Genomic DNA, 21769 nt, shown 5'->3' on the forward strand with positions numbered 1-21769 from the left:
TTAAAAAGTACTTTAAAAGTTCAAGCACATGAAATAGTGAGAATGTGTGAATCCCTGCTGATTTACAACACTTAAGAAAAAAAGAAGTCCAATCTGAAAAAAAATACAAATAATTATAACTTAAGAATAAATAGAAAACCATAGGTATAAACAGAACAGGAAGGTATACTGTAAAAATCTAAAGAACAACACATTCCTTGAAACAAACTTTCATGACAAAGATTTTTACTGAACTGAATAAAAGAATAAGAAAAGACACTAAAGGTAAATATAACACTAAAGACACTAAGGTAAATATAATTTTAATTATCTGAAGATCATAGGATCTTTAACTTACTCATCAACAGCTAGCTCACTCGTAAATGAGACTGAAAAACTGAAAATCCTTCACATAACAGAACAGTTACAGAGCATGGAAAGGTGAATAATGTATTACCTTTTAAACTCTTTGTTGAGAAGGAAAAGATGATTAATAACATCAAAGTGAAAAATCTGCATTATTATATACAGCTATCGATAACAAAGTGGAAGTCAGACAAAACTTGGCTCTTTTTTTTAAGCAAAGAGTGTCCTGTTTGAAGAGTACTTTGAAACATTAAGCTTTAAGCTGTAAATATGAGCATGAGAACAAGTCCTTTTACACAGTGAATGAGAAAGTTATTACCACTTTCTGAAGAACAAACTTACACTACACTTAAAGCCATTTTTCATTCATGAGTTTCAACAGCTGGTAACTCCATTATAAAGAAAGAGGTTAGAAGTTATACAGGAAGTCAACAACAGTATGAAACAATGAATATGTAGTTTGATGTTTGACCACATGTGACTTCTCAAGAAAGCAGGAGAAATGAACCTTAATTGCCTTTTTTTTTTTTTTTTTTTTTTTTTTGTGGCATCATCACAACATAAACAAAACATGTAAATGGCTCAAAATTGCCTTTTAGTTATGTCTGGATTCAACTTATGTATCTGTTCTAATACAACACAGATTACGATGCAAATTCACCTTCCGGAACACAAGCAACATAAAAGACTGCATGCAAGTATCTGAATTGATAACGAGAGCCTCAATAGAGAAAATTTCTCATGCAACTTCCTTTAAAAAGCAGATTCTACTTTAGGAAATAATACCTGAATTGTTAATTTTAGTTTCTTGGCTTGCTGTTTATAGTTTAATTGACAATGAATTTGCAAACCAGTTACCCTTGATTAATTTTAAAATCCATCTTAAACAAAAGTGATGAAACAATTAGGTTCTCAAACACTTATGAAAAACATAAGGAATAACTTTGCTTCTTTTCACTTTTTATTTTTTTTGAAAGGCACAAGTTGGAGAAAGGCATTTTGATGCACAATAACTTGGCCAATTTTCTGTTGCTCATTAAAAAGCCTACTTGATTCTGGAAAAACCTGCTGAAACCTTAGAGCTTCAAGCTTCAGAGTACCTTTAGAATCTTTAGTTTAGACCTCTGAATATTAAATAAACGCTCTGTTGTAGCTTGGATTTAGTGGCACTAGCATATCTACCTTACTGGAGAATATACATACTCTGATTCATTAGGTCTTCAATGTAGGCTCTTAAGCATTGCATCTTTTCAGACTCTTAGCTGCCAAGAACAACAAAGCAACACACCATCACCACAAAACAAAACCAAAGAAACAGCCTTTACATTTTGCTCATCATAGAGCATTGAAAGTTAGAAACATAACTCATTATGTGTCAAGTTTGTAAGGTCAGGAAGGGAACAGCCTCCTAGTGGAAGATTGTCTTCAAAATCAGACCAGGAGTGAAGGAGTAATGGAGAATGGTTTAGTTCCACATGAACAATTGCTCATGTTGGGAAAATACCGCTGGAGAGATTTGCTGCAAATGTGTGTAGCAAAGGCAAAGAGAATGGGAATTACTCCAAGAAGTTTCACTAACAGGTACTGATGTCTTCAGTGTTGCAACAGTGGAATTGATTTTCCCTTGTTTTCTGTATTGTCATCAGTCACTGCAGCCTCACAACTTGCTTCCCTGATGTTGCATGTAACACAGCCCTTTAGAAAGGAACAAGAACATTATCATTTAAATTCTTCTTTGTGTATTTCAAAGAGTATATCCTGATAGCATGATATACTGCAATCTCTTGAAATTTCTTATCAATGGACTGAAATCTGTTAAAAAGCAGAAAATTATACAGACATCTTATTTTCAAAGACAGGCACTTGTACTTCCAACTTAGCTTGTCCCAGAAATTAATTCCTTGGTTAGTGGGACACAGTATTAGTGTTGAGATAAAAAGGCACATGACTTCCTTGAATATGAAGGCCTTCTCTTTCAGCTTTATGAGCAAGTTTCTCATTAAAGAATTTGGACTGCAGAACCAACAGCAACAATACCAACCAACAAAAAATGCTGAAACTCCTGATGGTATTGGCAGAGCAGATTTTTCTTGTTCTTAAGCAACAGTATGAAATAAAGTATTAAAAAATAAAGTATTAAAATAGAAATCTCACATTGTTTTCTACTGTCAGAAGTCTGGTTGCTTTCACAAAATGACAATCTATACTGGAAACACAGCTTATTGTGCTCATTATGAAGAACCATTATTTATAGGGTAGGAACAGTTTTTAGTACCTTAGATGTCAATTATTTATACTTGCATGCTAATTTTCATCTGTCTTATATAACATTTGAGATGGAAATATTTTTTCGGCAAGACTACCAGATATCACTTTTCTGTCTGGGTCAAATGCATGGTCCTAACCTCAACAGGAAGCACAACATTTTTAACAAAAAAGTAAAAGGAGAGGCTAGTTTGCTGGTATTATTCTGGCACCAAAGAAATAGATCTCTAAGCCTTTCTTCTCTAAGAATAAACACCATAGCTCAGAATATCTCATTTCAAAATCCCAGCACACGAAGCATACAGTGCTATAATAGACATTAAATAATTGACATAAAATAATGATTACAGTATCTTAAACCTGATTAAAGAATGAATCCACCTACAAAAAGACAGCTATTTTCACGTTTTTTTTTTGTTTGTTTGTTTTTTTAACATATACCTGACCTCCCCTATGACTATTTTTACTGAACACACCTGCCCTCATCTTCACTAACTTCGTAGTGTTTTGTGCCATTCAATCATATCAACATTCAACTTTGTAAGAGAAGAGAAAAATACCTAACAACAGAAAAAAAACATCGCTAGAAATGGACTTCTATTTGAGAGTTTGACACTATTTTTTGTTAATCTAACAGTGTGACTGAAGCAACTTGGCTGCTGGTGGTTCCTACATAAAACTAGCATCTCTTGCAAATAAGTACAACGGAAAGAAAGAGCTGCATTTTGTCACTTCACATTTGGCTAGTATTCTGAAGCTCACTCCTTTCTTAGATTCAGAAGTAATAACTAATCAGTGACCCCCCCCCCCCCCCCACCCCAGACTTTAAGATTACTCTAGTTAGAGACAGAACTACCTCTGGCTAGCCAAGGCACAAATAAGCTGCTGATTACTTTCACAACTCCTTACTTGAGTGTTGATTTGTAGTGGGACAGACTGGGTGTGGATCCACGCATGCACCTCTGCAAGCTCCTTCTTTTGCTCATCCGTAAACCAAGGTTGCTGCTTTTGCATGACTATCAGCTTCGCAAGATCCTCCTTTAAAACTTCCTCTTTAATTCTGCAAGTAACACACACCTGCTAACACAACTGCACTAAATAAAGCAAGGCAGGCATTGACGATAATGACAATAATTTATCTCATCAACACTTCAGCAAAAAGGTTACATGTTACCATATTTTAAGTGATGAGAAAAAAATAGGCAAAAAGTAGATAAAAAGAAATATTCAGGACTTAAATAGTAAATTAATACACCTTCTTTGAGTTTTATTGGTATGCACAGTTTTCATGGTCTCACTTTTAACTCTACAGTTCTTTCATGAACAATTCCAAATTGCATGTCACAAATTGTTGGTGTTTTCTAACCTGTTGGGCATTTGGTATGTCATTAGAACTTGCTCCGGCGTGTGATCCATCATCACCCAGGCTGACTCACATTTGGATTTATAACGTGTCTCTTTTTCTTTTGCTTCCTGATTCCTCTCTTTGAAAGTTTCAGAAGAATCATTACTGGCAAAATACTTGTTGCTTTTCCCACTACCTGCTGAGAATTACCATGAAAAAAAATGAACTCAGATGTGTCACAAATCCTAATAATTCAGCACAAGTAGTAAAATTTGCTAGTGTCTTCTTTTGAGCTCTTTCTATAATGCTAACACAGGTCCTCTCAGATGACTGCTCTGGTAAGCAATTATTACATTTACTGATAATTCAAAGATAAAGTTCAGTATCTCCAAAGATTTACTCACTCTTCTCCAAATTAATTGGCTCTACTTCCCTGCTTCTGTTTCAACAGGCCCTGCTCTATGCAGATTTACCTCTACTCAAATAATATGTATCTAATGCAGAAAGCGTTAACAAGCAAAATTAAGAAGCGTGACTTAAACATTAAAGGAATAGCTTCTAGATTCCCATTTCTGACTATGGTGAAATGCATTTGGCTTCAAATACTTAAAGCTGTTAAAAAATACAGACTACAGATCCTCTTTCTGGGATTTTTCATTTTCCCCAGCATCTTGTTACAAATTACCAACATGTTAGCAAGCCTCCTAGAATCAGAGTAGCAAACGTCTAGATCCTAAACTTCCCTACCTGTGCCATAACCAGAAGTTTCATTGGAGTGAAAATCTAAAGAACTGAATAAAGCTGATCCACTGCCTGATGCTGCTGAACCTGTGCCCGACTGGGAGTCCTCATGTAGTTGGTGGTCAGTAAATTCACTAGAAGCACAGTGGCTACTAGCACCATTACCACTACCTTCTGGATCATTGTCCTGGAAACAAAGAACACATCCATGGAATTCACCATTTATCTTAAGAAAGGAAGTTCATGCATTTACTGAATTTGTAACATGTTTACTAAATTCTCATGTCAGCTCAATAGCTCTGGAGTTTCTAGCTCTGAAAATGACTGGATATCTGGATCTGAGGATAACACTCTCAGTGGGTGAAAACAACAAGGGTCTGGACTCTGTTTTACTGGTTTCTGCTGTAAATCCTTCCCTACCAGGTTTCTGTCAAGACACTGTACTTTCATATTAAGTCAAGATCTTCTGCTGACAAGAGCGTCAGTCCCTTTCACATTCAGTTAGATGGCATGAAGCAGCCACACATCAAGCAACAGTGCACTACAAGGAAAATGAAAGGGTCTTCCCTTGATTCACTACATTAAGCTTGCTGTTTCTGCAGCTACAGGTACAACAACTCCAGGACCCTACCCTGCAGTTTCAGCTGATCCAGCCTTTTCAGCCCAATCTGGGTTCAGGAGCCAACATTTTTTTTCCTTGCCTGCAGAGCTCAGATTCCTGCCTCTGAGTTTACAGCGGAAGTTGGAGAGGCCTTTTCTATGCCAATGTATGGAAACTGACCCACATGGATCCCTGTTCTTCGTTCATTAGCTGCATCCCTGGGAGACAGAGGGAGTAATTAGAAAAGTATCTTCCCTTTGTTTTGGTTCTCCACAGAGACTGTGAGACTGGGTGAAAAAAGACATGAATTGCGTAGTCCCGACCAAGTTCCACATGCATAAATGCCCGCCCCAACTTCCTGCCAACAATTTAACGGAAAAAGAAAAATGCCAAAGTACTGAGCAAGAGCAGTTTGTGGGAGCCTAGACCAGATCTCACATTTGTGTCATTTTCTAAGTGCCGGGACTGTAGTGTTACAAATTCCCAGGGGCTCACATATAAAAAGCTTTCTCCACCTCCTATGCTATTTATGCTCTGCAGTCTACAGAGCACAGTGATGGCCAAAAAAAGGTAACAGTCTGTTGACCCTGAAACATAGATCATTGCTGGTTTTGGTGACTGAACACCATGAAAGCCTGAGTTTCTCTTCAACACTGAAGATCCATGTTACTTACACATTTAGCTTCTGCTTGTGCTTTAACATCAGTAATGATGGAAAGGATGGAAGGCTCCACAGGTTTCGGAAGCTTTTTTTGAAGCACATTCAGCTGAAGTAGGGAGCTGGCTTGTGAGCTACTCAGCTGTTGGGCCCAGTCATGCTGGCCCTCTTGCTGTTCCTCAGTTGATGTGGAGGAAGAGGCTGGAAAGGACTGATTTGCAGAGTTTGGGGCTACTGGTGATGGCGCAGAAGGAGGGGGAGCTAGAGGTAGTGTTGTGCGTGGATACGAAGAAGGGGGATAAATGTACTGAGGGCTAGGAAGAAAGTCATATTGAGGCAGCTGAGCATACATGGGGTAACTATGAAAAAATACAGCCATAAACGTGCCTACGTTTGGGGGATAAAGTGCTGGGAACGATGGTGCTTCATAGCATAGCTGTGACAATGATGTGGACTCAGGTTTTAATGAGCGAAGGGCAAGCTCCTCTGCTACAGGATAGGCTGGAAAACTAGATAGTGAATCTGAATAGAAAGGAAATCCCACAGGAGGAAATACATTCATACAGGAGGAGGAGAGACAGGATACTTCTGAGGGAAAAAATGACTGTTTCCGAATTGTTCTCTTCTCACATGGAAGACTATTTCTATTTTTACTACAAGAGTGGCTATCTAAGGACTGTCTCTGAGGTTTCTGGCACTTGAATTTTCCATGTTTGCCTTTTTTGCAGCTAGCTGTACTCCTCTCCTTTGAAGGGGAATCTCCTAAGGAGGAAGAAAAATAGACGCTGAAATGACAGACCTAAGGAAAAAAAAGTACAGAGAAACATACAGATAACTAAAGTGTGGCTTATTCAAAGAGATGACTTTCTTCTGGATAATTCTTCCATGTACTACAGTGGTGGACTTGTTGATATATTGACAATATTTTCCTTTGTATAATCACTTTTCTTATTATTTTATATTAATCCAATCAGATCCTCTACATTTCTTCAGCAGAAGGTAATAAACTACTTGGGATTTGCAGTATTTATTGCAGTAATTAGGTGTTTTGTGAAAAGTTTAAGAAAGCAACATCCAAGATGGAGCAGAACTTCTGTATGGGCAATGCCATTGTCAGGTCTTGGCAATTCGAACAAAGTGTTCTGTTTGCAACCACAGTAAGGTTCTCACTAAATCACACAAAGGAGAACAAAAGCCCATTGCTAAGTTGGACTTTAAATTAAGTTTAGTAAATCTTTATTTCTTAAAGGTGCTGCCTACCTTGGCCACAGGAATGTCCATTGTTACTTCTGCTACCCTGTTGAAGGTAAGTCCTAAATGGAGAGAGCAAGATCCTCTGGCGGAACTTGTCCACGTAGTTCTGCTCCTCCTTCTGAGTGTGGGCTGACAAAGTCTCTTTTGTTAACCCAACAGGCTTTAACTCCTCAGGCACCATAATGGGACTCAGAGCATTCACAGGAGGCTGTTCCATTTGTTCATTTCCAACGGTAGTATCCTCCATTGTAGTCACTTCTTTGAAGAAGAAAGAAAATAAATCACTCATTCTTTGCTCTGACCTTCTGGTCTCCCACAGTACCCAGAGCATTACACAGAAAATAAACGTCTGAGCTACCAAGCAAATAGAGACTGCAGAGGTGTGGGATGGAACACGGGACCCTTTACACTCAAATATAGTTATACTAACATGAACTGAGCAAATTACTTTAAATTACTTTGAAGTTACAGAGGCGTTTCTATCTTCATACTTTCTTAGTATTTAACTGCAATTGTTCTCATTTTTATGTTCTTTCTGAATTAAGATTAAGTAAGATCGGCCTATTAGTCATTTTTGTTTTCATTCACAGTTGCTGAACAAAAGCATATTGCTGTGCTTGAGACGTATGCAATGAAGCTAAAGCAGAAAGGAAACTGCAAACTTTTTGAAAGTTTATATTATATCAAATTGTATTGTCTTAAAAGGTCTTATAAAAACACTGTAAACATTTCCACTCTCAAGTTTTCTTCGGTGTCCCCAAAAGTACCTTCACTGTTTTTCAGAGATCATACATTCATGAGAACATAATTGACTTGGACAAAGCTTTCCCACTGCATACTTTAGTCTGAAGACACTCTTAATTTTTAATTTTTTATTTTTTTTAATTACAGACTCAAGTCAATGCTTTCCAATTGTGAATAGTACCTGATTGAGGGTGTGGGACATGCACTATAGTGCTGCTGTAACTGCACTGGCTGGTGGCAGATAGCACACTTGGAGACTTGTTGGACAGGGTCAGGTCTGCCAGAGGAGTTCCCACAATGCCTGAAGTTGTCTGCTTTTTCAGCATCTTTTCCCAATCAGCAGATACTGGAGTTTGGAGATTAACTGATGAAAGGACAGCAGTATCTACTGATAAATGACAACATTTCTACATGGAATTTCTGTCCAAACACTACAATTGCTCGGAAATCATCAAATCCAATTGGTTCGGAAGGAACCACTCACTATGCACACTATCAAACAAGACAGTCTTATATATAAATAAATATAACATTCATACACAAGTGTGAATTTAACACACACTTTGTTAAACATATATTTAATACATAAATGTGCCATAAATGTTAAACATTTATTACATAAATATGGAATAAAAATAAAGAGCAATAGAAGGTTTATTTAGCAACAGCTAACAGTACTTCTTATGATGTTCAAAGTTCTAAGTTCAAAGACTTATTACTGTAGCTTACACTTAATTGTATGATCTGGACAAATGAAGCAGATTTACTACCTGTAACCAAAATATTTGAGTCATTTGTGTGACAACAATTTAAAAAACAGAAAGAAACCTTGAAACATACAAGAGCAGCACATCAAAAACAGATCATTACATTTCCATGAGGATTGTCAGTATCCCTTGCATTACCTTCCAATGCCTTGAATTCTTGCTGACTTTGCTGGGCTTTCTTGTCGTCATCTGAAGATGATGATGATGTATTTGTAGATTTACATTTCCTTTTCAATACTGGAATATTGCAGCTCTCTAGATATCTGAAATACATGTGTATCACTGGAAACTCTCCCCACTCCATTTTTTTTTTTTTTTTTAACCCAATTTGGAGAGAGAAACAATTGAACAATCCAAACTACAGGTGCAGGTACTGTTAACTAGCATTTAAAATTCACTGCAGGAAGCTCTGGGCATACATTTGCCTTCCAAGGAGTATTTTAAATAAAAATTAATTTTCTGTTTGTTTTAAGAGACATTCACTGGACTAAAAAGACCAATGTTTCATAAATGGTTGTCAGCTTAATGTTTTGTACAGATATTTTCAAAGCATACATTGAGAAGACAAAGTACTATGCCTAAAGTTCTTTTAAACTCATATTGCACCAATGACAAAACAAGCAGTAGACAAAAGTCAGTGGTTACAAACAGCATCTTGAACCCTGAACTCTTCATTAATACATTAGCTCAGGTTGACTGCACATTGGGATGGCTGTGGAATCTCCACCCTTGAAAACACTCAAAAGCCACCTGAATATGGCCTGGTCCAGGTGACCCTCCCAACTTCAATCTGTTGTTCTATGACTGAGTATGTAACCAAACTGTAATATAAAATAATTGTTACTTTGGAGACCTACCTTATCTGTTAGTTGGAAACATTTTTTTTTTGTCAAATATATATTTATTTTTGGAATATTCCTGCTTAAGCACAATTATTGATATTTTCACATTTTGTTTCAAAAGGTATCCATCCACACATCAACCTCTAAAGGTAAAGGATGTACATCTCTCAGATTTAATAGAAGCAATGCTATTTACATCTTCCAAGCTGTTACAGCTATTAAAATGACATTTGCTCATAAGCAAAACTGCGGTGCTACTTTGCTTTTGTGGAAAAGTGTTAAAGCTAAGCACAAAACTGAGGTAACCACAACTGTATGTGCTTTAGTGCAGTGACCAAAAACTCGTGTTCTTGATAAAGCAAGTGAAAAAACTTGCATACTGACTTGATTTTTTCCACTCATGTTTTCCTTTATACGACTGCAGTAAATAATTTCAGTCAAGCATTGTACTATCAAGGACGTTTCAATCATTAAAATCATTAAGAAGTCTAATAGTTGGTAATATCGTTTATATATACATATATATAATAGTTGATTGAAGAAGAAAATTAAAATTTTAATTATCATAAGAGTTTTTCAGACACGTTCCAGTTTTCTTGAGAAACGTGATAAGGATACCATTAACATATTTAATGCAGAAACATTTCAAATCGGAATTTTAAGTCAAAACCGTGACAGTCTAGACCAATGCAAACTGCTTCCATTGTTAGCTTCCATGAATTAATCTTAAATCTGTATCACTATAATTGCTTCATAGTTTACTACCTGATGATACTATCAACACAATTGATCTGCTGATAGGAAGGAACAAGCAGAGTCTTCTTTGAATCATCATAAAGTACATTGCCTGGTTCTTCTGTGCTATCACTTCTCACTGTCTGGAGAAAACAGGAAGCACTGTGCCTCTTCCCTAGAAAAGAATAAATTCTCAAAGACATCTAACCACCACCCCCAGTGGCACACATACAGGAATATACAGTTTATCACAGCATAGCTCTCATTACTAAGTTATTTCGCATTCCTCAATTCTTACATTTTGAAGCAGGGGAGGATGAAGAAAGAAAAAAGAAGAGAAGCCCTCCAAAACCTTAAACATCTACTAAGAATAATCTAGTGAACACAAAGAAAAACACACAGAAAAAAAATATTAGTATTTAAGAAACTGATTGGAACTGAATAAAACTAAAAAAATACAAAAGAGCTAAAAGCTGCATGCATCACATCTTGATTTATAAGTCAGTATTTCAAAGGCTGTCAATTGTAAACAAAACTCCAATTAATATTCTTCTCTGAATTTACACATCACAGAATCTGATCTATTATTCAACAGTAATTTCTAGTTTTTTATTGCTCAGATACACTGGTCAGAATAGTATATAAATTTAACTCATAAAAAATATCACAATCCAAAATGTTTTAGTACAGATTCCTAACATCTTTGGTGAAGCACACAGTATTCTCCATGTATTTGTGCTAGGCATTAACTGGAAATAACCTGCAATAGCACAATATGAAGCACACAAAGAGCAAACCAGTATTTCAAAGGGAAGTGGAGCAGCATTTTCCAGACTTCGGTCTGTGGATTGGTTGAGAGTCCACAATCAGTAACTAAAGGAAGCTTCCACATTAGACTTATATTTGCAACAAACAAGTGTACATTTTCACTAGAAAGTGTTAAAATAAAAAGTCTATTAACATGGAGAGACAAGTACGTTCTTCCATATCCCAGGGAGCAGTCATTCCATCTGCTGAGTTAACAAAGACAAACAAAACATACAACCACATACAAACAGAAACAACTACTTCCCACATCTAAGCCATGTTAAGATGCTAACTTAAGTGCTTCAGCGTAACACCAGACAAAGTCATGGCTCCAGGCCTACAGGAGTTTATGTTAACTTAGAGATCATAATTACATTAACTCACCTCCTAGCATTTCTGAACTCGTAGCCTGTTCATTTCCATTCTGTGGCTTGCTCCTTGATGCAATATACAGCTGCTGCCCCAGATTCTTTATTCGGTTGACATCTGCACATACTTGTTGCAAAGTTATCTTGAGATACGTAAAAATGTGAAGTCAGAATAAAATGAATAAAAAGAAGCCATAGGAGACCACTAAGATGGACTTGGGTTCCCATATTCTCCTAACTGAAAGGGAGTAGACTGTCAGCCTAAGCCTGGTATCTATTGGAATTTGTAATTAAATTAACCACGATAATTACATTTAACTGTCATAAAGATTAAACAGCCTCATAATTTAAATGTTTTTATACTGATGCAAGCCTTGAGAGAGCACTAAGTTGATGATTTACCCAGAAGCCTCAAAAGGAAATTAAGTAATTTAAATGCTTGTTTTAGGACAGGATTGTTTCCACTCTCTCCTACAGAAGTTTACAATACATCTCTAATGTCCTTTTCGGTGAAAAAATAAAAGGGAAAAAATCTCAACCAAATAGAGCCCCTGTCCACCCTGTGCATCAACACTCTTTCTAGTCGCATGGTTCTTCCACCTCCCTTCTCAGAGTCCACTGGTTCTTTGAGAAGGCTGACTGATCTTTAAGCAAGCCTTCAATTTACTATAGTCAACTACAGGAGCAGCTATCTGCTCTTTTTAATCAGCAAAATTAAGAACAAAAACCAGCATTCTATAATTGACCAATTTAAGTACATGTAGCTTGAACATAGCTGTAAGTTTCCACTTCAGTAAAATTCATGATGTGTAGTGCATATGTATACAATAAGCATTTTCTACCATGCAGGCATTGACACATTTAAATACTTACTGGTTCTTGTGTTTCCTCTGCACAGTTCCCATTGGAGTCACTTGAAGATGATATGCTGATATAGTGTTCATAAGAGCCACTGCTACCAAGGCTATCATAACCACTGGAAATGCTGCTATGAACTGGCTGTATTAGTGGAGAGGGGAAAAAGAGAATCATTCTCTTAGAGATTAAAGAGAAGGGAACAACATAATTTGAAAAACACAACTCAAAGTAAACAACAACAAGAATAAATGAGAAGTCAGCGTTGCTTGGGGTTCCACCACTTGCTTGGGAAAAAATTCTCTACCATCCTCAAAGCTGTTTCAGGATGCAGATTTATCTTTCAACACAAAGACTTGGCAAACAGGTCAAAAATGTTTTTCTAATCAGATGGGCCACCCAGAGCTAGATTTTTAAACCTGGCACGTAAGCCTGTCTCCAATTACAACTCTCCTTTCAAATGCTTTAGATCACCCCCAAATAAATTTTCTAAATAAATCTCAATTTCTTTAGCTTCTCATTCAAAAGGCCAACCAGTGTTTTGAAATTTTCATCTTCTTTACCTGCAGAAGCAGCTTGTAAATCTGTCCTTGCAATTCTCTTATCTCTTTCTCAACACTGCTTGTTTCTTTATTTCTTGCAGCAAAGACATCTTCATTCAGAGGACTTCTAGAGAGCCAACAAAATTTCACTATTAATTCTAATTTGATGAAGAAAAGGTAGCTGTAAGCAGAGTTAGAAAATATTTGTTGTTTTTTTTAAGGTATCTGTATTTCATTTTGACTTTTTCCCTGAACCAACATAAAAGGATGTCATCTGTTCCACTAACAGCTAAGCCAGGGTAGTGAGGCTGTGATATGAAAGCAGTGCTCCAAATAAAGCCCCAGGATTTGGAGAAGACAGAATACCAGCACAATAACATGAGTTAAGGTTGACAAGCATCTACCCCTTTGCCTCCGTCACTCATAAAACAAATTCACATTCTAGAGAGACTTGAAAAAAAAAAAGATCACTTTGAAAAGTCAAAAAGCCATCCCCAGAAAAGCCATCTCCTATGAAAGAAACCAGGTAAGAGGATGCATCAGGCAGACATATTTCCAAATCTCTCAGAAACTAATGAGAAACATGAAAAATTATTAACTTTCATATTCAGTACTAATCCTATCTTTTTAGAAAGAGATAAAGTCTTAGATTCTGTACCAGGTGAACGACCCCAAAGGAAAACAAGACAGATTTTAGCTATATGTTTATCAATTAATGTTTTTTGTGAGCAAAACAGGAATAAAAGTCAATTAATTATTTGTTAAAGTGATCCACTTTTATGTTCCTGTTTAGGTTTTATCTTGCTTATCTGAAACTGAAAATTTTCATTTAGGCATTTCCATTGTCACAGTAGTTGGACATCAAATGTGCATACACAATTTAAAAAGTAAGCTTTGCTTTTTATTTTAAAGTAATTCACTTTTTTTCATACTTAATAATAACAGTACTATTCAGAAGGAATGCAAGACAGGGCTTCTGTTCTTAAGGGCTGTAAGGCATACTAAGCAGTTATCACAGACTACACGAGCAACATCAGCTCTAGTTCAGTTCAATTCTACAACTGACTTACGTTCGGACTTTGTGTCGGCCAATGATGAACACCACTTTTCTGCTCCATGGATTCACAAAACTAGACCAGCTGGTATCCAGTATGACATAATCCCCATTTTGAGTACAAAATCTAATGGGTAAGTGTTCAAAAGGGGACTGGCCAGCAAACTTCAAGACTGAGCAAAAACAACCAAGAAACAAGGTTTAGTTTACATTATGACACAGCAGTGAAAGCACAAACATGCAAGACTGGAGAAGTCTGGAAGTCTAGTTTTGAATTTGCTTTGACATCAAATTGCTTGCTTTAATTTCTTTATTTTTGTCCAGACTAGAAACCAGTCACACAATAAGCAATATGTGAATGAAAGTATGTCAAAAAGAATATAAGTACCTTTTAAGCCAACTGTACTTACTTTTATGGTGAACAGCGATCATCAAAGGACGATCTTCCGGGTGCAAATACATCAGCATGGATGTTCCAATTAAATCTTGAGGTAAGTAACCCAACAAAGGCACTGCTCTGAAACCCAAACATGTTATCATTGATTACAATTCAGTCTTGAGTATTTACATCCCTAAACCTTTGCTTGTCAGTAAAGTCCCCGTGCATGATCCACAACAGCTTGAACTAAAGCTACAGAACATTTTCCAAACCATCTAATAATCTTCCAGTGCAATGTAAACATGTAAATATCAATGACAAACGTTTTTGTGCCTGGATATTTAAGTCACAAGCAGTTTTGTGCTTCCATATATGGAGGAAAAAAAAAGGGGGGAGAGGGATGGGTGATCATGAAGAAAGAGGTCACAGGCAAAACGTCAGCAAGAAATCTGACAGGGATGCTGTGAAGTGGGTTCTAAGAACACTCAGGTGTTTGCAGGAGACAACTTTTGTCTAGACAAATCCATTTAACCCAGCTCGGTGAAACTGCATCTCTGCATTGTAATTCTTCAGAGCTTTGTATGATGTGAGTTTTCCACTACTTGTATTACCACAGGTCCCTGAAAACTGACTGCTGTTCTGTTCTATTTTACATTTTTAGTTAAAGGACATTATGTTCTTGGAGTTTTAGATGTTTTTCAACGAGAAGACTAACACAAATAATTAATGAAAATTAACACAAAACTAATTTGTTTAATTAACTACTGCCAACTCCACAGTTCAAATAATTTACCTGGCTTTCCAGCTGCATTTCGAGAGGACTTTTTGCTACCTTTCTCTCCATACGTACCTCACCATTCTTAAGATTCAAATCTCACCTATCATCTATCTCAAGAAAAACACATCCTGGAGTGTGGGTGGTGGTGAAGATTCTTTTCTCCATAGGAATTCGAGGAGCTAATTGAAAAAGAAATATTTACTGAAACAGAAAATATGCATTAAGACAAAAAATCTAACTTTTGCTCATGGCAGAGCGCTACAGGCTCCTGAACTTTTTAACTGTTCACGGCTTTATGATCAGTAACTCAAAGAGACAAATTTTTAGGTGATATAGACTTCTCCAAAATATAAATGTAGAGAAGAGGTCAAATGTTTCAGGGCCTATCAAAGATGCCTATGTTTTTGGATACACATGCATGCATACATGCACACACTTATATGCTCAAAGTTACAATTGCCAGACTACCCAAGAACAAATTCTAATCAAATGAAGTTGACTTTCATATACTGTATTTTCCTATTGGCTTGTTTTCCACAGGACTCTCCTGACTTGCCTTCATATCCAGAGTGAATTTTCTCAGCCAAAGCTAAGCAGCAGGATTCTGCATCTATGTGGACAGAAGTACACACGTGGACCAAGTATGGGGTGATTCGGAATGGGTAACAATGCGTTTCTTGTTCTTGATCTTTACCACCCCTGAGAAAAAGTAAAAAGGATTAACACATTGATATCAAGGCTCAGATGCTTTACGCCAGTGCTGAAAGCCCTGCACAAGGATATTATGCAGAGCACACAGAACTGTATCATCAGGAAGAATCTCCTGAGGTCCTAGGCACAATCCCATGCAATCACAGACTAGCAATTCAGCAGTACAGTTGCTTCCCTCAAATCCAGTATGTGCATTGCCTCCAGTACGCGCATCGAAAGGCCGTTCCTGAATGCCATTACCCTAGGAGTTAAAGGCTACCTTCTAATTCTCAGCCCACATGAGAACCAATCATTTGTTCTTGTACTCTCCTTCCAGTTAAATAGGGAAAACAAACAAACAAACAAACAAAACACTGTTGTTTTATTCTGTACCATTTTAAACCAAAAACTTGTTTCTCAGGTTTCGTTTCATTGACCTAATTAAGCAAGACTCCTCCAGCCTCAGCTCAGAAATAGCTGTTGTTCTTTGACTGAAATGAAACAAATAGAATTTGGATATAACAGAAAGAGTTTAACCCACAAAAAAACATTTTCATACTTAGTCCTTGTGTGTGCTTGTGAAAAAACATTTTACTCAGGAAGCCCACGTAGTTGAAAGGTTCTGTTACATAAAGGAAGATGTTATATGAAAACATGAAAAAAAGTATTGCAAAATGTTTACGCATCCTACAAACAGTTCCCCAAAGTAAAATTGAAATCTGCCCTGCTGAATTCAAGGAACTTGAAGGGTGATTTTAGAGCTCGGGTTTTTGAAACATATGAATGTATCAGTGATCTACTGGAAGACAGAATAAGCATTACATCTTCTCAGAAACAAACAGTTCTTACTGAAATCTAGAGGCCACCTGAGTCTGGAACAAAGTTACACTCAAGGTTACAGGCTAGCCTCTGTATTTCTCTTCTTTTAGCGATAAGATTAGCCAGGCACAAAGCAACTAATTGAACCCACAGTGACAGGAAGCAGTATCTGATGATTCAGGTCTTGTATTTGGACTCGAGTGACTGAGTTTCTGTTACTACCTCTGTCACAAACTCCTGAACAAAACTCCTTAAGCAAAACACACTTTGCCTCCATTTTCAAACTGTAAAAGGGAGATCAGCGCTTTTTCCACAAGAACATTCTTCTCCTGCACAGCAGTACTGAAAGAAGCTGAGATCCAAAAGAAACATGTATGAACAGTTTTCCTTCTATCCCATGCAAGTTTAACCATCACTATGGAAAAGATATTCAAAACATCCTGTTGGATGTTGATATTAAACACAGTAAGTCATTTCTGTAATGGAGTTCCACAAGCTCACAATGGTCAGCCATAACAAGAAAATTGCTGTCTGTGCCCAATATTGTTCCCTGGGCCCAGCCTACATAAACATAAAACATGTACTTGCCTGATCCTGCAGAAAAAGGATTTCACCTGGGCATATTCATACAGAGAGGCTAAGAAGAAGAACATACATTGAAAGTATCAGTTCATATCCTAAAAAAGTCACACCTATCAGAACTATTTTGAACTCTGCATTCTCCAGGCTTTAGGAGCAAGACTAAAGTCTCAAAACCTGCTCTATAATAGCTATTGATTTAGCTGTTCAACTGTCTGTTACCACTTCAAATATTTTTCTCTTGTCCAGCCCACTCACTTGGAGAAACTGCTGACCTGGAGCTAAATTCAGAGGAAAAACACATAATCCAAAAATCTTTTTCCAGTTCATTACCATGGAAAGCAAAGGCTAAAATTTGTGAAACATGTACTAAAAACTATATACAACCAAGAGTTACAGAGAGAGGATAATTCAGTAATAATTCACAGCAAGAAGATAATAACAGTTCCACAGGGGTGCCACTGCTCTGATGGACAGGCATATGACGGGCTTGGAAAGTTCAGGAATCCCTAGCATGTTAGCACTAAGGGACCCTATGATGTCTCACATTCTTCTGTAGTGAGAACTCTGGACTTTGTTGCCTATACATATTGGCAGCATAAGCATTTAAAGCAAACAACCATTCTATCCAAGTTCTGTGAAGACAGAAAGACAGATAAAGCATCAAGTCATACCTGTTTGATTTTCCACATTCCAAAGCGGCAGGTGGGACTGATCAGTATGTGTGTAGAACACACTCACATCCTGAGGGGCGAGCAGCTCTACAAACCGGGAAGAGTCCAACACTTTCTTCTTACAGTTTAGAATAGATGCTGCTTGCTTGGAAATATGCACTATGCGCCCAGAAAGCAGGGAAAACACAGCCACAAAAGTATCCTGGAAAACAAATGTTGTTAAAGGCAATCCTCCTCCAACAGACAGTAGCAATATTGAAAGGAATAAAAAAAAGCCCCCCCCCAAAGAAACACAAACCCATAAAACATACAAACCACCACAGACCAAAACTGGAGAGAGGAGTACAAAAATGTGTTCTTAAGCTAGTGTTCAATTAAAATAATGTATGCGTTACTTTAATCTCCTATGCTATCACAGCTTACTCATTATTTGCAGAAGTGAGTAAGATTACAATATCAAAACTGAAGCATATTCCACAGATGACTGCATTTTCCAGAATGGTTATCAGTCCACAGACTTCTCCCCAGATTTTGTAGTATTCACCATGATTCTACACGCAAGAATATTGTAAGATCTTTTTAACTTGCAGTATTTCTAATACAGCATCTAATAGTACTGAATCTCAAGAAGCACTCTTTTCTTTGAAACAGAGACAGAAACCATGAAACATACTGCAAAAATCAATCAATCAACAATCCATGAGTACAAATAGAAACTAAAGACCTTCACAGCTATGGACTTGATTAGCTTTGAAAACATTCTGCAATGACCAACTCAGAATATTACTATGCTGTAAATGAATTCTAAGATTCTCAGAGATCATGGTTGTGTCTAGGAAACAAGAAGAAAGAAAACATAGGTACTTTTTCACTTGCTTCTGTTGGGTATGCTAAGTCAGCTTTTATAAGCAGTAGCACTGACCTACCATTACTAACACAAAGATCTGTTTGAACAAAACTTAAGTGCTTTTCGTTTTTACACATTCTATTTGAAAAATGTACAAAGAGACAAAATGGAAAGTGAAATAGCAAATGATGAACTCTTGAGTGTTACTGAATTCCTTACATTGTTTTTTGGAGTGTGTTCTGATGCAACTGTCACCAACTCTTCTATGCTGTATGTCATCATATCTGTCTGAAACATTCTTCGATCATTCAAGGCCCGTAAAAACTCTTTGTTTGCTAATTGAAAAAAAAAAAAAAAACACAGGAAAAGCAAAACTAACACAAAGAAGTCAGTAAGGAGACAATTTTGAGAGTATTTCTTACAGCCCTCATATTTTTGTCATCTTTTTAGGTGAAGCCCGAGCTGAGATGAGGAAGGTCTGTGTAATGACAAAGGAAAAGGGCATAATGATAATCCTATTAGAGTGACCTATATATGTTACAGAAAAGAAGCACAAGAAAATAGAAGAGACAGAATGTGATGGCAAAAGAATAAATTTAGCTACTTAGTTTTGTTGGAAAATGGACTATCCAGTAAGTTTTTGAGGTGGGACAAGAATGCTGTTTTTTCAACACACATGGCAAGTTATTATATATTTGTGGCTGCACCCTGAGTAAAAGAGAAGCAGTAAGTGGGCACTTAAATAGAAAAGATAACATCATGATTAAAAAGCAATGGTTCAAAAAGTTAATTCTTTGCAGGATAAGTAAAATACTTTCCTTTTTTTAATGTTATCTGTTGCCAGACGTATCTATTCAAAACAAGCTGCTCTATGGCTTCTGCACTTCCATTTTTTTTCCCATACTTACCTTGGACCTGCTGGACACACTGCAAAGCATAATTGAGAGCACTGATGGTACTGGGCTTGCTGGAACTCCTTTTATCTTCAGGCAAACACTTTTTCATTTCTTGGATCATCGTCATCAGGTCTTTGTGAGAATGGCTCCAATCCAGCTGATCACTGTAAAGCCAAGGTTAGACTTTGCTGGCGATTTCTGGTATAGAAGCTTTTTTTTCCCCCTCTCACAGAATTATTCACTAGATTACCACTATATGGGCTTAGCTTCAGATTCACAAAATATGAGGAAAAGACCTAATGTTCATTCACTGTATTTGCTGTTGTATCTTGCTGACTTCTTGGCTACCTAACTATTTATCCTCTAACCTTCCTCCTTTCCAATTCCAGCACGTTACGGATGGCAAAGGCATCACAACCAAACTGCTAGCTAAGATGTTCATCAATTAAAAATAAACCGATGTTTACAACAGATTTTTCTAAATCTTGCTGGTATTAAAATCATTAATAGATGCTTACTCTTTATGCAAATAAGTCTCTCTAGTTTTGAAGTCTGCATCTGATTAAAAACACTTCACAGGACTATGAGGTCCTCAAAATACACCTAATGCAAAAATTTCATTCTTCACATGATTTATGAGCCTTCATTACAACAGAGAAGCAGGACCCCACAGCTGCAAGGTTATTAACAAGCAAAATCTCCCACTTCTTTTTTTCTTTTACTTATTTCACTGGCTGAAACAGCAGTGGTCAATACCCTCAAAATGTAGAGTGATTCTAATCTTACAGGTGAGATACAAACACAGTTATTTTAACTATTGTCCTTTTGACATTTTATTAGAAACACGTTCTTACTACATAAATCACTAAAGAACCTTAACTACTATGTATGAATTTTACATGCAAAATCAACATTGCATTAATTATGGCTCTCAAATTGCTTAAAAAAAAACAACAAGAAAAAAACCCACAACCTAAGTGCCTCATTGCATTTCTGAGCATCCTCAAAAAGCATTATTTAATTCTGCTTTACTACTGCTAAATGCAATCTTTAGATTATATTCAGAAGCCACAAAAGGTTTGCGGATGTATCTAGATATGCTAATCTATGTATCTGACAAATAATTTAGGAGGAATCATGCAACAACAATCTAACCTACACCTGAGTCTATTACAAACTCATGGTTTGCAATTCACGTAAGCTTCCTTGGAGGACTGAAATAATTCAGCCCTAAGAAGAGCTTTGAACCACAAATACATCAAATCCTCGGTTCTGACGTTAGCTCTCTGCTTAAATACGTTAATTCAAGTATCAGGCCAGTCAGCTCCACGCAGTGCCAAGAGTTACCTGTTGCTAACTTTGCTCTGCCTCCTGAAACTTCGAGCTGAACCGCCGTTTGACTCGTAGCTGAAGAAATCACTTCTGCTGGATTTTGGTCCATCACACTGCTTCCCACCGGAGCTGGCTCCTACGCGTGTATTGCGACGTAACTCTGCACCTTCCCGCTGCTCTCCCTCCTGCTGCCCCAAGCCAGCCGCGTTAAACGCCGCCTCCTGCCCGCTCCCAGCGCCCGGCGCGGCAGGTGAGGGCCGGCCCGCGCCCCGCTCCGAGCGGCTGCCCCGGGGCTCGCTCCTGTCCATCCCGGAGCAGCGAGGCACTGCGGCACCGGGACATTGAACGCCACGGCGCGGCTCGTCAGCAAGCTCGCACCCTTTTACCTAGAGGGCGGGCGGATCTGGTGAGCCTCTCACGGAGGAAAAAAACCACCAGGCAACTCCCCGAAAACACTGGGGAGACGCTCCTCTTCCCCCGCCTCAGCCTGGGTCGTGGCTCTCCTCCCTCATTCCAGCGCGCTCCCCCCTCCTTCAGGTAAGCCGGCACCTCCGGCCGGCCGCGAGGGAGCGCGCCCCAGGCAAGCTCCCCTCCGCAGACCCCGGCAGCCGCCGCCCCGCCTTCCCGCCCGCCCGAGCCCGCCGCCCCGGGCCCTACCCGCCGCGAGCCGCGCGCTTACGTAACGGCCGCCGCACGCGGCCACGCCAGTCCCACACACCGCGGCCACGTGCGCCGCGCCCCGCCCACACAGAGACAGAAGGCGACAGCGGGTCCAGAGCCACTTTATTGGATGGGGCGGCGCGCGGCGGGGGCGGCGCCCCGCCCCTCACGCGCCGCCGCACGCGGCCCCCG

At 38.2% G+C, this 21769-nt stretch overlaps 1 protein-coding gene across 1 annotated transcript; it reads right to left on the minus strand.

Annotated features, from left to right (window-relative positions):
• Nucleotides 1-286: 286 nt before the first annotated feature.
• PER3 (period circadian regulator 3) lies at nucleotides 287-21310 on the minus strand. Its single transcript, XM_035344590.1, has 22 exons — nucleotides 21195-21310; nucleotides 20933-21161; nucleotides 19598-19749; nucleotides 18909-19024; nucleotides 17843-18044; nucleotides 17178-17226; nucleotides 15637-15779; nucleotides 15181-15259; nucleotides 14334-14440; nucleotides 13940-14096; nucleotides 12891-12996; nucleotides 12346-12471; nucleotides 11489-11615; nucleotides 10328-10472; nucleotides 8859-8983; nucleotides 8135-8317; nucleotides 7216-7467; nucleotides 5972-6717; nucleotides 4703-4883; nucleotides 3977-4151; nucleotides 3520-3670; nucleotides 287-2040 (listed from the first exon to the last, which is right to left on the minus strand). The coding sequence occupies exons 1-22, from the start codon at nucleotides 21223-21225 to the stop codon at nucleotides 1939-1941; spliced, it is 3684 nt and encodes a 1227-aa protein (XP_035200481.1). The 5' UTR covers nucleotides 21226-21310; the 3' UTR covers nucleotides 287-1938.
• Nucleotides 21311-21769: the final 459 nt, after the last annotated feature.

The sequence above is a fragment of the Oxyura jamaicensis genome, chromosome 21, assembly GCF_011077185.1.
Source record: "Oxyura jamaicensis isolate SHBP4307 breed ruddy duck chromosome 21, BPBGC_Ojam_1.0, whole genome shotgun sequence".
NCBI lineage: Eukaryota > Metazoa > Chordata > Aves > Anseriformes > Anatidae > Oxyura > Oxyura jamaicensis.

Excerpts from the sequence above, each read along its gene's own strand:
- PER3 (XM_035344590.1), bottom strand. The coding sequence starts at position 21,225 with ATGGACAGGAGCGAGCCCCGGGGCAGCCGCT. Across the intron at positions 14,441-15,180 it reads TTTCTTGAGATAGATGATAG|AGCAGTGCCTTTGTTGGGTT; the intron begins GTGAGATTTGAA and ends TTTGGGTTTCAG. Across the intron at positions 11,616-12,345 it reads CAGAGGAAACACAAGAACCA|ATAACTTTGCAACAAGTATG; the intron begins GTAAGTATTTAA and ends ACGTATCTCAAG.